At 46.9% G+C, this 19,229-nt stretch overlaps 1 protein-coding gene across 7 annotated transcripts in view; it reads left to right on the top strand.

The window, feature by feature from the left end:
- The window catches only part of BIRC6 (baculoviral IAP repeat containing 6), a 533,701-nt gene that overhangs the window by 261,607 nt on the left and 252,865 nt on the right, over positions 1–19,229 (top strand). For all 7 annotated transcript variants that reach the window (XM_075339505.1, XM_075339507.1, XM_075339508.1 and 4 more), the window contains exons 41-44: positions 5,611–5,765; positions 6,356–6,482; positions 7,897–8,007; positions 12,157–12,290. In XM_075339505.1, the coding sequence (XP_075195620.1) occupies positions 5,611–5,765; positions 6,356–6,482; positions 7,897–8,007; positions 12,157–12,290 (527 nt within the window). The remainder of the gene's footprint in view (positions 1–5,610; positions 5,766–6,355; positions 6,483–7,896; positions 8,008–12,156; positions 12,291–19,229) is intronic.

Below are 19,229 nucleotides of genomic sequence, written 5' to 3'. Positions count from 1 at the left end.
CTGTGTCTAGATATATTTATATACTGCACTGTAAGGTCGCTTCTTGGCTGTACACCCTATATTGCTTTGAGGAGACAACAGCATGTCATCCGCAAAACGCAAGGGTGCCAAGGCACGGGCTGTATACACTGCTTGTACAGCATGTGGGGCTAATCTACCAGCAGGCTCCAACGACTCTCATTGTGTGCAATGTTCAGTCCCAGTGGCACTTCGTCAGCCAGAGCCTATTGTGGTGGTAGCCCAGGCAGAGGCGCCTGTGAACCCTGCCCCGGTGACGGGGACAGAATTTGCAGTCTTTGCTGATAAAATGTCTGTGACTATGACAAAAATCCTGGAGACCTTGCAGTCCAGGCCAGTTGCTCAGACCATAGACACTGCTGTGTCTATGTTCCCCGGTCCCCCTCAGTTGGAACTAATCCGTACTTCAAGGGGGTCCCAGGCATCACAGGCTGAGGGCTCTGACTCCGATGACAGTCCCAGTCCGCCTAAGCGAGCTCGCTGGGAGAGACCCTCCACGTCATCACGCGGATCAGGGTCTCAGCGAGAAGGGTCCCTATATGAGGGTTCAGAGGTGGGTGATCAGGAGTCTTGTCCTGACGCCGCACTCAATTTGGATACGCCAGATGGTGACGCCATGGTAAATGACCTTATAGCGGCCATCAATAGGCTGTTGGATATTTCTCCCCCAGCCCCTTCTGCAGAGGAGGCAGCTGCACAGCAGGAGAAATTCCATTTTCTGTATCCCAAGCGTAAATTGAGTACTTTTCTGGACCACTCTGACTTCAGAGAATCCATCCAGAAACACAATACTTATCCGGACAAGCGTTTTTCTAAACACATTAAGGATACACGTTATCCTTTTCCCCCTGACGTGGTCAAACGCTGGACCCAGTGTCCAAAAGTGGACCCTCCAATATCCAGGCTTGCAGCTAGATCCATAGTTGCAGTGGAGGATGGGGCTTCACTTAAAGATGCCAATGACAGACAGATGGACCTTTGGTTGAAATCTGTCTATGAAGCTATCGGCGCGTCGTTTGCTCCAGCATTCGCGGCCGTGTGGGCGCTCCAAGCTATTTCAGCTGGTCTGGCACAGGTGGACTCTCTCATACGTCCAGCAGTGCCGCAAGTGGCGTCCCTAACTACGCAAATGTCTGCGTTTGCGACCTACGCTATCAATGCGGTACTGGACTCTACGAGCCGTACCTCAATGGCATCCGCCAACTCTGTAGTTTTGCGCAGAGCCTTGTGGTTAAAGGAATGGAAAGCAGATTCTGCTTCTAAAAAATGTTTAACCAGCTTGCCATTATCTGGAGACAGACTGTTTGGTGAGCAATTGGCGGAAATCATTAAACAGTCCAAAGGTAAGGACTCCTCCTTACCCCAGCCCAGATCAAGCAAACCTCCACAGAGGAAGTGGCAGTCAAAGTTTCGGTCCTTTCGAGGCTCGGGCAAGCCCCAATTCTCCTCGTCCAAAGGGACTCAGAAAGAGCAAAGGAGCTCTGATTCCTGGCGGGCTCACTCACGCCCCAAGAAAGCAACTGGAGGTACCGCTTCCAAGGCGGCTGCCTCATGACTTTCGGCCGCCTCCCTCAGCATCCTCGGTCGGTGGCAGGCTCTCCCGCTTTTGCGACATTTGGCTGCCACAGGTCAAAGACCGGTGGGTAACAGACATTTTGTCTCACGGGTACAGGATAGAGTTCAGTACTCGGCCTCCGCCTCGGTTCTTCAGAACTTCCCCACATCCCGACCGAGCAGATGCCCTTCTGCAGGCGGTGAATTCTCTAAGAGCAGAAGGAGTGGTGGTCCCTGTTCTTCTTCAGGAACGAGGTCAAGGTTTTTACTCCAATCTCTTTGTGGTGCCAAAAAAGGACGGCTCATTCCGTCCTGTTCTGGACCTAAAACTGCTCAACAAGCATGTGAACGCCAGGCGGTTCCGGATGGAATCCCTCCGCTCGGTCATTGCCTCAATGTCTCAAGGAGATTTCCTAGCATCAATAGACATCAAGGATGCTTATCTCCACGTGCCGATTGCTACAGAGCACCAACGCTTTCTACGCTTCGTGATAGGAGACGACCATCTTCAGTTTGTAGCTCTGCCATTTGGTCTAGCGACAGCCCCACGGGTGTTCACCAAGATCATGGCGGCAGTGGTAGCAGTCTTGCACTCTCAGGGACACTCTGTGATCCCTTACTTGGACGATCTACTGGTCAAGGCACCCTCTCAAGAGGCATGCCAACTCAGCTTGACTGTTGCACTGGAGACTCTCCAGACGTTCGGGTGGATCATCAACTTCTCAAAGTCAAATCTGTCACCGACCCAATCACTAACGTATCTTGGCATGGAGTTTCATACTCTCTCAGCGATAGTGAAGCTTCCGCTGGACAAGCAGAGGTCACTACAGACTGGGGTGCAGGCTCTCCTTCAAAGTCAGTCGCACTCCTTAAGACGCCTCATGCACTTCCTCGGGAAGATGGTGGCGGCAATGGAAGCGGTTCCGTTTGCGCAGTTTCATCTGCGCCCACTTCAATGGGACATTCTCCGCCAATGGGACGGGAAGTCAACGTCCCTGGACAGGAAAGTCTCCCTTTCCCAGACGGCCAAGGACTCTCTGCAGTGGTGGCTTCTTCCCACCTCATTATCACAGGGAAGATCCTTCCTACCACCGTCTTGGGCGGTGGTCACGACAGACGCGAGTCTGTCAGGGTGGGGAGCAGTTTTTCTCCACCACAGGGCTCAGGGTACGTGGACTCAGCAGGAGTCCACCCTTCAGATCAATGTTCTGGAAATCAGAGCAGTGTATCTTGCCCTACTAGCCTTCCAGCAGTGGCTGGAAGGAAGGCAGATCCGAATTCAGTCGGACAACTCCACAGCGGTGGCATACATCAACCACCAAGGGGGGACACGCAGTCGGCAAGCCTTCCAGGAAGTCCGGCGGATTCTGATGTGGGTGGAAGCCACGGCCTCCACCATATCCGCAGTTCACATCCCCGGCGTAGAAAACTGGGAAGCAGACTTCCTCAGTCGCCAGGGCATGGACGCAGGGGAATGGTCCCTTCACCCAGACGTGTTTCAGGAAATCTGTCGCCGATTGGGAAGGCCGGACGTCGACCTCATGGCGTCCCGGCACAACAACAAGGTCCCAACCTTCATGGCACGGTCTCGCGATCAAAGAGCGCTGGCGGCAGACGCCCTAGTGCAAGATTGGTCGCAGTTCCGGCTCCCTTATGTGTTCCCACCTCTGGCACTCTTGCCCAGAGTGCTACGCAAGATCAGATCCGATTGCAGCCGCGTCATACTCGTCGCCCCAGACTGGCCGAGGAGGGCGTGGTATCCGGATCTGTGGCAGCTCACGGTCGGCCAACCGTGGGCACTACCAGACCGACCAGACTTACTGTCCCAAGGGCCGTTTTTCCATCGGAATTCTGCGGCCCTGAACCTGACTGTGTGGCCATTGAGTCCTGGATCCTAGCGTCTTCAGGATTGTCCCAAGAGGTCGTTGCCACCATGAGACAGGCTAGGAAGCCCACGTCCGCTAAGATCTACCACAGAACGTGGAGGATATTCTTATCCTGGTGCTCTGCTCAGGGAGTGTCTCCCTGGCCATTTGCATTGCCTACCTTTCTTTCTTTCCTGCAATCTGGGTTAGAAAAAGGTTTGTCGCTCGGCTCCCTTAAAGTTCAGGTCTCGGCGCTATCCGTCTTTTTTCAGAGGCGTTTGGCACGCCTTCCTAAGGTGCGCACGTTCCTACAGGGGGTTTGCCATATCGTACCCCCGTACAAGCGGCCGTTAGATCCATGGGATCTAAACAGGGTACTAGTTGCCCTCCAGAAGCCGCCCTTCGAGCCTCTGAGGGAGGTTTCACTTTCTAGACTATCACAGAAAGTGGCTTTTTTGGTAGCGATCACATCTCTTCGGAGAGTGTCTGAGCTGGCAGCGCTATCATCCAAGGCTCCCTTCCTGGTCTTCCACCAGGACAAGGTAGTGCTGCGCCCCATTCAGGAGTTTCTCCCGAAGGTGGTATCCTCTTTTCATCTTAATCAGGATATCTCTTTGCCTTCATTTTGTCCTCATGCAGTTCATCGGTATGAGAAGGATTTACATTTGTTGGATCTGGTGAGAGCACTCAGAATCTACATTTCCCGCACGGCGCCCTTGCGCCGTTCGGATGCACTCTTTGTCCTTGTCGCTGGTAAGCGCAAAGGGTCGCAGGCTTCTAAGGCCACCCTGGCTCGATGGATCAAAGAACCAATTCTTGTAGCCTACCGTTCTGCTGGGCTTCCGGTTCCATCAGGGCTGAAGGCCCATTCTACCAGAGCCGTGGGTGCGTCCTGGGCATTGCGACACCAGGCTACGGCTCAACAGGTGTGCCAGGCAGCTACCTGGTCGAGTCTGCACACTTTCACCAAACATTATCAGGTGCATACCTATGCTTCGGCGGACGCCAGCCTAGGTAGAAGAGTCCTGCAGGCGGCAGTTGCCTCCATATAGGGGAGGGCTGTCTTGCAGCTCTAACATGAGGTATTCTTTACCCACCCAGGGACAGCTTTTGGACGTCCCAATCGTCTGGGTCTCCCAATGGAGCGCCGAAGAAGAAGGGAATTTTGTTACTTACCGTAAATTCCTTTTCTTCTAGCTCCTATTGGGAGACCCAGCACCCGCCCTGTTGTCCTTCGGGATTTTTGGTTCTTTTTCGGGTACACATGTTGTTCATGTTGAACGGTTTTCAATTCTCCGAGGTTACTTCGGAGTGAATTTGTTTAAACCAGTTATTGGCTTTCCTCCTTCTTGCTTTTGCACTAAAACTGGTGAGCCAGTGATCCCACTGGGGGTGTATAGCCAGAAGGGGAGGGGCCTTACACTTTTTAGTGTAATTGCTTTGTGTGGCCTCCGGAGGCAGTGCTATACACCCAATCGTCTGGGTCTCCCAATAGGAGCTAGAAGAAAAGGAATTTACGGTAAGTAACAAAATTCCCTTCTTTTCCCCTTTTCCCTGAATTGCTTGTCTGTCACACAAATTTATTTATGGACATCTATGGTTTTATTTCCTTGCCTGTGTGGATTGGATTGGTTGTTACTGACAACTGGTGAGAAATTTAGCACCTTTAGAGAGATAAAGATATAATATACTCACACAGTCATAATTTACAGTGTAGCTGTCATTTTTATTTTTATTGCATAAATTAATAGTACACATGAAAATAAGCAACTTTGTAATATATCTTATCAGTCAAATCTGCTTCTTTCTCTGCCAGAATTGATCAGTCATTATCAACATTCTGAATTGTGGGGTTAAATCTGTATTCAGTGAAGACTTTACCATTACTGAGATAGAAGATGAGCGCTGCTACTGATCACATTGATAAGGAGGGAGGAGCTAGTGCCAGAGCTCCGCCCCTCCTCACTCTTCTATCTACATAGATTCTCATCAGTACTAACTACCATCTCCTATCTCAGTAATGGGAAAGTCTTCATTGAATACAGATTTTACCTCAGAATTGAGAATTTTGATATTCTTTTTTTAATTTTTAAGTGCTTCTTGCTTACCGCAGGAAGTTTCCTTCATTCTATATTTAAGGCTGCATTGTTCTAAATTCACGATTTCTTCACAGTGTCACAGCCTTCAGGTGGGACTGACGACTCGCTGCTACGAGGGCTTCATTCGTCCAGTCAGTCCAACCAGCTAATTGTTCAGTCGTCTTCCATTCCAATGCTCAGTGCCTGCTTCAACAAGCTCTTTTCAATGTTGCAAGTGCATCACGTCCAGGTTGGTTTTCCGTAGCGTTCACTTGTAGGCTGTAGGCATTGCCCCCCATTGGTGATGTGTAGCAAGTCGGCAGTATTTCTCTGCGCTCTGAATATATTTGACATGCAAAGGTGCTTCAAATTTCTTGGCATGTCTCTGAGTAAATATGGTGCAGATCTCTCCACCATTGTATCTGTCATAATAAGAGAACATCTCGCCAAAGACTGTCTCCTAGTATCAGAGTTTAGATTTTTGTACTCTTAAATCAATTATTTTAAAAAGTAATTGAGTTGATGAAAGGATGTTTTCATAATTAAAAACGATACTATTTCATAGGACGACCATAGACTCTTAAGTAGCTGCAGGCAATGCTTGACCTCCATGTCATTTACTAGGATCCCTGTGCTCATGAAGGTCCTAGAGGTTGAACACCCTCTGACCCAACAGTTATCACATGTCCTGTGGCCGGGTGATAATGGTTGTCCCATAATTTTAAATGAGCCGTTTAGGGAAAATAAAAAATCTCGTCCTTCTTGCTGATCATAAATTTGCAATTATTCGTGTTTTGAAGAATCCATATAGTTCTTGACATTTTGTTAATTTTACCATAGCTGGAGTCTCTTCTGCAGTTATGGCTCACATTGAGCCTAAATTCTAGCTCCGCCGGAGGCAAGGAAAATGGAAGCGACTTGTTCTTATACCACGCTAATAGAGTGCCGGTCATCTCGCTCAATCAAGGTAATCCGTTTGGGTCAGAATTACACTTGCAGTTCTTGTGCAATCTTTGATGTATATCTTGAGCCAAAGTGAACATTAAAGAAGCAATCTTTTCAAAGTTTTCATCCTCTTAATATATTGCAATCATCATATTATATAGCACTGTATACTTACAACTTCTCAACCCAGGAAAGGGGTATTCTGATTGAGGTCTTGGGGAATAGTTGTTTTATTTAATGGAAGGTAAATGATTTGCTCTTATTTACTGGTTCTTCACAACTGAAATAGGTTATCTGTAGGTATTTAATGAGCTAGCTACAGGATTGGTTATCATTGGCCAATGGGTGGTGCTCAGACACCCAGCACCCTCACCTCCATTCATCACCTGTTTTTCCAGTGGTTGTCGGATATAAATTCTTTGAGCAGAGCTGTTGTGATCACACCATTCAAAAGTGTATCAGCTGCTGCCAGGTATTGCACCACTGCTCTCGTTAGAATCTGGGCTGTAATGGCTGGCAGTGTCTTCTACACTCTGAATGACGTGGTGCACAACAGCTCAGTACAGAGCTACTAATATCTGATCAGTGGTGTAATGCTGGATGCCAGCTCTATCCTGTAGATAGGTCATCAAATACCTGTGTCCTGATAACCCCTTTAATTTGCTTTATTGAGAATGTCTAGAGATGCCTGTGATCCATCATCCATCGAATGTTGCTAAATTGTTCTAACCTGTAGTAACTCACACATGTTTCTAGGGTATGGGGGATATGTGCTTTTTCTTTTTTTAATAAACCTTTTCGGGACCTTCTGAATAACCATACACTGTAACCTGTATTTGATTCCACCGTAGTTGAATTATTAACTGCTCCCTCTAGTGTTTTAGTACAGAAATGCATTTGACTATATATATATATATATATATATATATATATATATATATATATATATATATATATATATATATATATATATATATATATATATATATTATATATATATATTAGTGTGTATATGTATATGTATGTGTATGTATATGTATGTATATAATTTATTTACTTAATATATACACACTATATGCTATTTTGCATTATACATGTGCATTTATTCAGACTTTATCACAGTGTGTGTGTATAATACACTCTGTACGGTATCTATATTTTATCTATTCAGTTAGACACTGCAAGTTATCTCATGGACATGCCACTGAGGCTGATGGTAAATGGGGATTAGTACAATTCTATCTAATACAGAACCAGGACCATTGTATAGAATTACATACTTATAACTCCAAGGCTTCCTATTCCTGGGCCAATTAACTACTACTTGATCACTAAGCCAGTGTAATGCATTTTATATCTTCTGTATTGTTAACTCTTTAAGTCATGGTCCTCTGTAAACACACAGTGTAAACTAATGCATTTTGTTCTTTTTCCAGCTTCTATAACCAGCTTTTTAACAGTCCTGGCCTGGCATCCAAATACCTTACTGCGGACATGGTGCCTTGTTCTTCACAGCCTCACTCTTATGACAAACATGCAACTGAACTGTGAGTTGTTTTTCTTTCCGGTCTGGTCAGATTGCCGTTTTATATCTTTTAGTGCATTTATCTTTAGTATTCAATCAAAGCAAAAATGTCAAATGTCATATTCTGAATTATTGAAAGGTCCAAACTTGTATATATCGCTCATAAATTAGGAGGTAATAAGGAAATTCCACTATTTGATTAGACTGTGTGTCTGGTCTTGAAAAGCTCATTGCTATTGAATTTTTTTTTTGTTTGCTGAAATGTCCGATACCAGATTTAAAGGGAACCTCTAAGGTTAAATCTCCTGGCGTTTTGGAGAGAGCAACATTTGATATATTAGGCACTTGGCCTATAACCTGCTTGTTTTTTACATTGAATTACATCTGCTCCGGTGGGAGCACATTTTGTCTGGTTTCTCTACCCTCATCACTTAGATGCCGTAATTGCTATAGACAGTGGAATCTAAGGGGTAAACCAACATTGATGGGTGTTTTCTGATCCTGCAGGAGCCTGAATTTGTATGACACAGTTTTCACTTCTTATGGATTAAGCTCAGATCCTGAAACTGCTTCATATACAGTACTTTCTGCCTTTAAAAGGAGTCTGCTTGTCTCTCTCTGACTGTAGGCTTTGGAATACTGACATTATGGGATGCGCACACTGTCAGGATTCTCCAGTGAGAGTGGATGGTCATTGGACCACAAGTGTATGATTTGGCGGCAGTATGCAAATGGCATTCTTTTGTCATGCAATGCCCATTCTCACCGGCAATTACTGGTGAATCCTGATAACGAGCAGTGTGCATGTTGTAAGGGTTCAGAAGTCTGCAGTCACACATACTGAAGGCATCCTTTTATTAAAACACTAGACAATCTTTATAACTAATTTGTACCATTTTCTGTATAATTTTGAGGTATTCACATAACCCTTATACTGCTATTTTGCTATGCTTCACAATATAGAGATCACAAAAAAAATATGTATTAAGACACATTGGAAGAAATTGCATGGGTTAACAGGTGGTGTCATACAACATAAGATGTGATGGGCACCACCAAGATAACCACTCTTAGGCTATGTGCGCACACAGAAGTTTTGTTTCTCAGTGAAGAACGCTTCTCTAGCCAAAAAACGCATAAAGCGTGCATTTTTGCCCCTGCCTTTTTTTTTAATTATTATTAAGATTGTCAGTGGCAAATTGCGGGGAAAAATGCAGGGACCTGCAGAAAAGAAGTGACATGCTGCTTCTTTTTGCTGCAGAAAAAGTGCAGCAAAACCTGTTAGAAAAAAAAAGCAACGTGCGCACAGCATTTCAGATAACTCATAGACTTTGCAGGGGAAGGACTGAATGAAGTTTATGAACACAAACTGCACCAATTCTGCACCCAAAAACGTGGCAAAAAACGCATTGTGCAAACAGGGCCTAAGAGACAGAAATTAACTTTACTAGTGGATAGTAGTTGGTGTGCAATTCAACCAAGCATGTGGAAGAACATAAAAAGGAAGAGGAAAATCTGCAATGTATAGAAGACTACACCAGCAAGAAATATAATTATACCCCCAAAGTGTATTACGTATAACAATCAATTCCAAACCGTATTAAAAACACTAGCAGATGAAGAAACATGTGTAACCATATCATCAGTCCTCACAGGCACTATGAAAAAATAGACATTTAGATGTATATAAATCAATTAAATATCACAGAACTATAAGGACCAACTTATGAGCTCCCAAACTCCCCGTGCCCTCGATGTATGGAGATCCAACCAATTGACACATTTCTTGAAATCCCTTCCTCCTAGATCCCATTTTTCTAACTTTGACACCTTTTGAAAAGGAATGTATGAACACTGGTCCCATTAGACATACCCTTTCTATGGCATATAATCTTATTAACACACCCAAAAAACAAATTTCAATCACAATGGGAGGACGATCTTCAAATCCAGTTTTCTGAGGCCCAATGGGAAAAGATATGTTCTCTGACCCATCGATCCTCTATCTCGTCCCGTGATCAGGAAGCGAGTTTTAAGTTGCTCACCAGATGGTACAGAGTTCCTACTAGACTGCACTCAATCTTCCCAGAAGTGAGCCCACTCTGTTGGAGATGTGATGAGGAGGATGGTAGTCTGATGCATATTTTCTGGTCATGTAGGCGCCTTGACCCGTTTTGGGAGAATGTACAAACAGTTATACGTAAAGTTACTAGCTTGACCACCGCTCTGGATCCAGCCCTTGTCCTTTTACATCATTGTGACATCTCAACGAAAAAGTACAAGAATTCCTTACTACGACACTTAATCACGGCAGCCAGAGCTTGCATACCTCTCTTGTGGAAAAAAAGATAACCCTCCTACGATGGCAATGTGGTTCGCCAGGATAAACGAGACGATGTTGCTCGAAGACCTCACTTCCATAATTCACAACTCTCAACACCGGTTTGTTAGAACCTGGTATAGCTGGACAGAGTTTAAGGGATCTGATTACATTTCACTGTTGGAGACAGGTTGAATTTGCGAATTTGCACTGCCAGTGTCTGGAACCCCCCCACCTCCCCCCCCATCCTGACAAATTCACCTACCCTCTTTGACCCCAACCCTCCCACCTTTTTCTTCTCTGACTTTCTTTTCTCTCTTTTTCTTTCTTGTTCATGTTTTACTCCGTATCTTCTATTCTGCCAACTCACACTTGAGTTACGGCCCCGGTTTTGTTCACTCCTCTAAGGTGGCCTTGTTATATAGTATAAAAAGTTTTTATACTGATCCTCCGACAGTAGTTGGTTACAGTTCTCATCGTTGTTTATACAGTCTTGAGTTTTGTATCTCCCCATATTTTAGGAATTGATCTGCTAACAATTCCTCTATACAATGCTTGTGTTCTGACATTGTGCTTTACTCTGTACAATACGATGTTTCCTGTGTTATTGATAATGTTAATAAAAGTTAAATTTATAAAAAAATATCACAAATAAATAAAAAAGTATAATTATTTTTTTTTATCATATTTTTAACAGCAAAATTAAACACATATAAAAATTAATTTCCCCATAAAAACATCACAAAGTGGAAAAACCTTTAGTCAGTAACAAAAAGCACCCAAATTACATAATAAACAATGCACCTGTACTCCACGTCTCACAAAAAGTATAAATATCTACATGTGCAAATACCCCGAAACGGCTGTCTGTGGATGGATACCATGTTTGGTATAGGTGGTCTCCTTGACTGGAGACTGCACTTCCCGTGGTTGTTCCTTCCCGGTGAAAGACCTGGCTAGTTTCCTGCCAGCGTTGAGAAACACGTGATGGTGTCTCCGCGGCTTTCTTATTTACATGTGCAACAATACATACAATCCTATAGATGCCAGGTCATGAGTCAGAAATAGATCAGGTGCCCACAACTTCACGCGAATCGTTACTTTTGTAGCTTCATCAGGGATATGACCCAGGGAATAATACTCACCTATTTATATCTGTTCCTCAATAACCTAGCCGTCACCTGTGAGTGTATGATTTCCAGCGCATAGGGAGAGGCAATGCTGCGCAAGCGCTGAGACACAGACCGGATGTGGTCATGCATGTCAAAAGGGTACTGGGACAATGATCAAGAAGATCATGCTTTTCATGTACTAGAATTGGCGTGCACAGTTGGTGTCCTTACACATTAGATGGAGCCACTGAAATCAGTGGATTCAGGAGCTGCTCATGTAATCAATGTGGGGCATTCCACTCTCACCTGACATATGTATTTAAGAACGAAGGACCAGACGTGTTTGAGGTCAGCATGTCTGGAATAAACCCTGCTTTTAGAGATGTATGTCAGTAACGTAACCCACCCATCTCCATTGATAATACAGTCACGCTTTGGGAAGTGGTGCTTCCATGTGGTCAGCGAACATTTGCCCAGGGTGAGTGGACGCTGTACAGGGGACCGTTTATCAGAGCTTAGATTATAAAGACTTTAATGTGAGCACTTCAGAATTAACCTACTGCACAGAGCTGTACACACATGTAGTAACTTACATTAGTCCCTAATCATTGCACTTCTCCATGGTCTTTTGTGTTCAGGGTGATTTTATTTTACTTTTATTAATTAACCTAATTAAATGGAAATGAATATCTGAAACAAAATGCATTGTAACCAATGTGCAAATTGCTCTTCTTTATAGCTGGACCCAGCAGCACTATTGGAGCTCAGGAAAACACTGCCCAATTGTTAGTTTCAGACCCAAACCTCCTTCATGTCCTTGTGAAATTTCTCTCAGGAACAAACCCTCATGGGACAAACCAGCACAGTCCCCAGGTAATGTTGCATGCCGTTTTTTCAGATTGTCTTTAAAATATAGTGGTGTTTTAATGTTTTGGAGAATGGTGTACAAACATTCAGTACTTCTTATTGGGTCTATACTCGCAGTTTAGATGTGACAAAGCTTATTTTGCAGGTTAAGGAATGGACTGAGAAATTCTGGTTGTATGTGACCATTCAGAAAAAAAATATCACGACAACAGCACAAACCGTCAACATCAATGTGGACAATGAGGAGATCGAGGTGGTCAATGATTACATATTCCTTGGCTCCAAGATCTTTTATGATGGTGACTGGACACCTTAAGTAAAACAACACGGCTCTTGGTCGGGGTTTCGTGGTTGGCATGACCAAGGTCTGGGAGAGCAGAGACTTTTCCTTTGCTTTCAAATGCAGATTGGTCAACGCAATTATCTTCCCAATAGTAATATATATGGATGCGAGGCCTGGACACTCAAGCCACATACACACTTTGAGTATTTGGTGAAATTTTTACCACGCTATTTGTTTGCTAAAACCAGAAATGGAACATTTAGAGGAAAACTATAACAGAAACATGGGCACCACTTCTGTATTTTCTACTCAGTCCTGATTTTGTCTTCCAAATACTTAACATTTGGCCTTAAAGGGAACCTGTCACCAGTTTATGGCCTATAAGCTGCGGCCACCACCAGTGGGCTCTTATATACAGCATTCTAACATGTTGTATATAAGAGCGCAGGCCGCTGTGAGAACATAAAAAAAAACAAAACACTTTAATACTCACCTAAACCGGTCACTGCGGTGCTGGTTGGCCCGGTGGGCAGCGCTCTTCTCCGGTGCGGGCGCCTCCCCTCTCGGCCATCTTGCTCCTCTGTTTTTTGAAGCCTGTGTGCATGACGCGTTCACGTCATACACACTCGCCGGCACTGAAGTCCTGCACAGGCGCACTACAATACTTTGATCTGCCCTGAGCAGGGCAGATCAAAGTGCGCCTGCGCAGGACCTCAGTGCCGGCGCGTGTGTATGACGTGGACGCGTCATGCACACAGGCTTCAGAAGACGGAGGAGCAAGATGGCCAAGAGAGGAGGCGCCCGCACCGGAAAACAGCGCTGCCCACCGGGCCAACCAGCACCGCAGCGACCGGTTTAGGTGAGTATTAAAGTGTTTATGTTCTCACAGCGGCCTGCGCTCTTATATACAGCGTGTTAGAATGCTGTATATAAGAGCCCACTGGTGGTTGGCCGCAGCTTATAGGCCATAAAACTGGTGACAGGTTCCCTTTAAGATGGCTGACCAGACGAAAATTGACACCTTTGAATGTTGGTGTTGGAGGAGACTTTTATGGATTCCATGCACAGCGAGAATGCCAACAGAGACGCCTTTGACTAAGTCAAGCCAAATCGGTTTCTGGACGCTAAGATAACCAAACAAAGAATAGCTTATTTTGGCCAAATTTTGCAGAGTCAGTCGTTAGAGAAAGACTTCATGCTTGGATTGGTAAGTGGCAGAAGAAGAAGCGGACAGCCAAGAACCCACTGGATCAACACCATCAGGAGAGACATGCGAATTACCATTGGCCAACTGAAGAAGCAAGACTGGATAACCTGCTTGGTGAGCAATGATCCATTGGATGACCAAGCATTGTACTCGGCTGAGCAGATAAGAGAGAGCAACTTACTGTGCTGAGGAATCTGAATTAAGATTGATCTGTCACAAGACTTGTGCAGCTTAAGAGTCGAAACTAGACCTAAAGTTTCATGCTAGGATTCACAAAGGGATCATAAAGATCCAAGTGACCATTGAATACATAAAACACACCAAAGCTCTGAACTCCTGCTCACCTCATTTGTGTCCTAAATATTTCCTAACAAATCGTAGGATGCAATGTTAGGAGCAGATGAGGGATAAGTCTGCATTTGTCAAGCAGTCCTAGCCTCGGCTGACAATCTACAGTGATGAGATTTTTATGGTGAAGAACTAGAATACCATATTAGTCTTTTATAGGGAACTTGTGACTGTATAACATACTGGCCAGAAATATCATAGACCAGGACAAATTTATAATTTTATAGGAAAAGATTTCATAGAATTCCTAGCTTAAAAATCTTTTTGTATAATTAGAAGTCCACTGTTCCCTATATGACTGAATACTGAAGTAGCTCTCAATCACTATGTAGGACCACCCACTGGACTCCTGAGCACAGAATGAAGGGGGATGTCAACAAATAAGTTACTACTATACTAAATGTACCTCTTTAATGATATATCTATTTTCTTTATCGATCCTATGGGAGACCCAGACCATGGGTGTTTAGCTAATGCCTCCGGAGGACACACAAAGTACTACACTTAAAAGTGTAGCTCCTCCCTCTGAGCTTATACACCCCCTGACGAGCAGACTTAGCCAGTTTATCGCTTTGTGTTCAGGAGGCATACATCCACACATGCATTCTCATCTGATTTTTGATTTTTGGAAAAAGTTTGAAGAAAAGCGGGTCCAAGTCTGGACTCCCGGCATGTCCCTTCTCACCCTACTGTGTCGGCGGTGTTGTTAAGGTTGATTCCAAGGCTGGAGCCTTACATGCCGCGCTCCTTCACCATCCCTCCTGGGCTCTGGCTTGAAGTGGGAGCCAGCACGGTCTCCATGCTTGGCAGGAGACCGGTCTCCATCCGCAGCCCTTCAGGACCCTGCTGGACCGGAGCACTCATCCCCAGGGACTTGGAACCCTGCGTCTCAGCAAGCTAAGTACCTGAGATGTTTATGTATTTTGGGGTCCCTGTACTTTATTGTTGTGGGAGAGTGTGCTGATTGTGTTTTATGACATTTCCGGCGGGTTCTCTGGCTGTCGCCTGAGAACCGCGCCGATGGTGCCTGTGCGCCGGCCGCGCCGCTCAAATTTAGGCCCCGGCTTCGCTGGAGGCCTAGTTTCGGTTTCACTGCCCTCGCATGTCACTCATGCAGAGGGACAGGCTCGGCTCCGCCCGGTGGCCGTTCTGCACAGGGGAGGGACACTCCCCACTGCAGTGTGTGTCCCCTCCCCTGTAGGTCTCTATGGCCCTCCAGTTCCCGCTCCTGAAGCAAGTCCCGCCCCCTCTCTTCGCTCCGGCGGCCATTTTCTCAGCGTTCTCTCTGCATTGCAGCGCTGGTCTGCAGCATCTCTGCTGAGTTGCTGTGCTTGGGGGGGTCCGGGCTTCGGGATCTGGAGGGCACACAACACCGCTCCAGCGGTCTGGTAAGCCACAACCGGTCTCCATTGTGGACCTCTGATTATACTCTCTGGGGTTCATTCTCTGGCAGAGTCCCCACTCCAGCAGCATGTCTCACACGAGGAGCAAGGCTCCAAAGCTTTATTCGGTATGCACTGCATGAAAGCTCCTGCTGCCTGAACCGAGCATCTTCCCACATTGTGATGCCTGCTCTAACCTGGCGGTGCCTCAGCCTGGAGTCTCACCCCCAGTGGTCTCTCAGGCTGCTCCTGCTCCTGTGGCTGAACCCCCGGCTTGGGTAGAATCCTTTTCTAGGTCTATCTCCCAGTCTTTTGCTGACTCCATGGGACGTCTGTCCAGGACTTTGCTGAACATGCATCAGCCCCCTTCACAGGGTGCCTCTGCTGCTAGGGGTCTCTCAGGACCGGAGCTCACAGAGGATTCATCATCTGGTCCCAGACCCCATCCTTCTAAGAAGAGACACAGGCTTCCCTCTCCTTCCTCGTCCCGCGGCTCTGATTCAGGAGCTGACTCGCAGGACGAGGAGGATGCCTTTACGGGGGGCTCGGCGGTTAACTCCATGTACCCCATTGTTCTGTCCGAAAGTGACTCAGATGTTAGTGATTTGATTGCGTCCATTAATTCTGTACTGGATCTCAATCAGCCAGTATCAGAGGAGCAACCCTCTCTGGCAGAAAAGCACCAGTTTACCTCGCCTAAGAGAGTAAAGAGTGTGTTCTTTAACCACTCCAGTTTTCAGGCCGCTGTGACCAAGCCCAGGGCCTGTCCTGACAAATGCTTCCCTAAGCGTGGTTCTGATGACCGCTTTCCCTTTCCACCTGAGGTGGTCAAGGAGTGGGCTCATTCCCCAAAGGTAGACCCCCCGGTGTCTAGGCTCTCAGCCCGGACCGTTGTATCGGTGACTGATGGCACCTCCCTTAAGGATTCCACTTACCGCCAGATTGACCTTCTGGCCAAATCCGTATATGAAGCGGCGGGGGCCTCGTTCTCCCCGACTTTAGCAGCATTGTGGGCTCTCAAAGCCATCTCTGCTTCTCTAGAGGGGATGCATTCCCTCGCCAGGGAATCTATGCCCGAAATGGTTACCTTAACTTCCCAAGCTTCAGCTTTTTCATCCTATGCCATGTCTGCCATGCTGGAGGCTTCTCACCGCACTGCGGTGGCTTCGGCTAATTCCCTCGCTATCCGCAGGATCTTGTGGCTTCGAGAGTGGAAGGCAGATGCTTCTTCAAAGAAGTACCTTGCTGGACTCCCTTTTGCTGGGTCCCGGCTGTTTGGTGAACAGCTGGATGAAATTATTAAGGAAGCTGCTGGCGGGAAGAGTACTTCCATGCCACAAACCAAAACCAGGAAACCTGTCCAGGGCAGGAATCAGTCGAGGTTTCGTTCCTTTCGTTCCTCCAACTGGTCGTCCTCTAAGCCCTCGGCCTCGTCCACTAACTCAGCCAAGGACCAGAAATCCAACTGACGCCCAAAAGCGCGTCCACAAAAGACCGCAGGAGGTGCTGCCGCCAAGGCAGCCTCCTCGTGACTATCTGTCCGCGCCAGCAACGTCCTTAGTCGGTGGCAGGCTCTCCCACTTTGGCAACGCGTGGTTTCAACACGTCTCCGATCAGTGGGTGAGGGATATCATCTCCCACGGCTACAGGATAGAATTCTCTTCCAGCCCGCCAAACAGATTTTTTTCTCTCAACTCCCCCCTGCTCCAAGGCCGCCGCCTTCTCACAGGCCGTGGCATCCTTGCAGGCGGCCAACGGAGTCATTGTACCGGTTCCCGCCCGGGAACGGTTCAGAGGTTTCTACTCAAATCTCTTCCTAGTCCCCAAAAAGGACGGTTCCTTCTGGCCCATCCTGGATCTCAAGCTTCTCAACAAGCATGTTCAGGTGCGGCATTTTCGCATGGAGTCTCTGCGATCAGTCATTGCCTCAATGACCCAAGGGGATTTCCTAGCATCCATCGACATCAGAGATGCCTATCTGCATGTGCCAATTGCAGTTTCACACCAGCGTTGGCTACGTTTTGCAATCGGAGAGGAACATTTCCAATTCGTGGCTCTCCCCTTCAGGTTGGCCACAGCTCCTCGGGTATTCACCAAGGTCATGGCAGCAGTGATTGCGGTCCTGCACCTACAGGGGTTGGCAGTGATCCCTTACCTGGACGACCTTCTAGTCAAGGCTTCATCCAGCGTGGACTGTCAGCGGAGTGTCTCGCTCACTCTCGCCACTCTAGCCCAATTCGGGTGGCTTGTCAATCTTCCCAAATCCACTCTGACTCCGACCCAGAGTCTCACGTACCTAGGGATGCAGTTCGAGACTTTGCCGGCACTTGTGAAGTTGCCCTTAGTCAAACAGCAGTCCCTCCAACTGGCGGTGCGCTCTCTGCTGAGGCCCCGCCGTTATTCCCTCAGGCGCCTGATGCAGGTGCTGGGTCAAATGGTGGCGTCAATGGAGGCTGTTCCCTTTGCCCAGTTCCATCTGCGTTGATAAGGCCATAATTTAGGTTGATGCAATCTAATCATGCATCCCTCTTAAACTGTCTGCAGTCCAAATTATGAGTCACTCGTGGTAGCATGCATAACCACTATCTTTCACACACACCAGAGACATACTCAGATATGAATAGAAAGTAAGACTGACTTTTAATACGGAAATTGTACGGATATATATAATCTTATTGGCTAGGTGCCAAGAATACGTAACACGTCTCCTATTGGATAAAGTAGAACAGCTTATTCTGTGATATACAATTTACTGTAATGTGCTTGGTTCCTCATTTATATTAAGCAATGTCAGCATGATTCACTGGTCACAAGAATAGCCCAGACTGTCTGTCTGAGTCTTATGCCAAGAGATATGTGGGGTACAGTTCAAACACCATCTTAAATCCTGTTCTTTATGGATATCTCCATGTAACTCTTATATACTTATAATAATTCATAATCTTGTCCATAACAGCGTCCCCTGCAGCTGGACATTCTCCGCTGTTGGGACAAGCGGCCTTCCTCCTTGCACAGGTTAGTGGCTCTGTCGCCACAGACCAGGAGCTCTCTTCAGTGGCGGCTTCGGCCCCTCTCTCTGTCCCAGGGGCGCTCCTTTCTGGCCCCGTCCTGGGTGATCCTCACCACGGATGCCAGTCTATCCGGCTGGGGAGCGGTATGTCTCCACCACCGAGCGCAGGGCACTTGGACTCTGTCAGAGTCAGCCCTTTCGATCAATGTGCTGGAAACAAGAGCCGTGCTTCTGGCTCTCCTAGCTTTTCACCATCTGCTGGCGGGCAGGCACATCCGAGTCCAGTCAGACAACGCGACAGCGGTTGCCTACATCAATCACCAAGGCGGGACACGCAGACGCCTGGCAATGTTGGAGGTACAACGCATCCTTCAATGGGCGGAGGACTCCCAAGTCCACCATATCCGCAGTCCACATCCCAGGCGTGGAAAACTGGGAGGCAGATTATCTCAGCCGTCAAACCGTGGACAGTGGCGAGTGGTCCCTGCACCCGGCAGTGTTTCAGTCGATCTGCCGCAAATGGGGCACTCCGGACGTGGACCTAATGGCATCCCGTCACAACAACAAAGTTCCCGTTTACGTGGCTCGCTCCCACGATCCTCAGGCATTCGCCGCGGATGCTCTGGTTCAAGACTGGTCCCAGTTTCATCTGTCCTATGTGTTTCCCCCTCTAGATCTCTTGCCCAGAGTCCTGCGCAAGATCAGAATGGAGGGC

This window comes from Anomaloglossus baeobatrachus, chromosome 3, assembly GCF_048569485.1.
Source record: "Anomaloglossus baeobatrachus isolate aAnoBae1 chromosome 3, aAnoBae1.hap1, whole genome shotgun sequence".
Taxonomy (NCBI): Eukaryota; Metazoa; Chordata; class Amphibia; order Anura; family Aromobatidae; genus Anomaloglossus; species Anomaloglossus baeobatrachus.
This window is presented reverse-complemented; position numbering and strand designations above follow the sequence as displayed.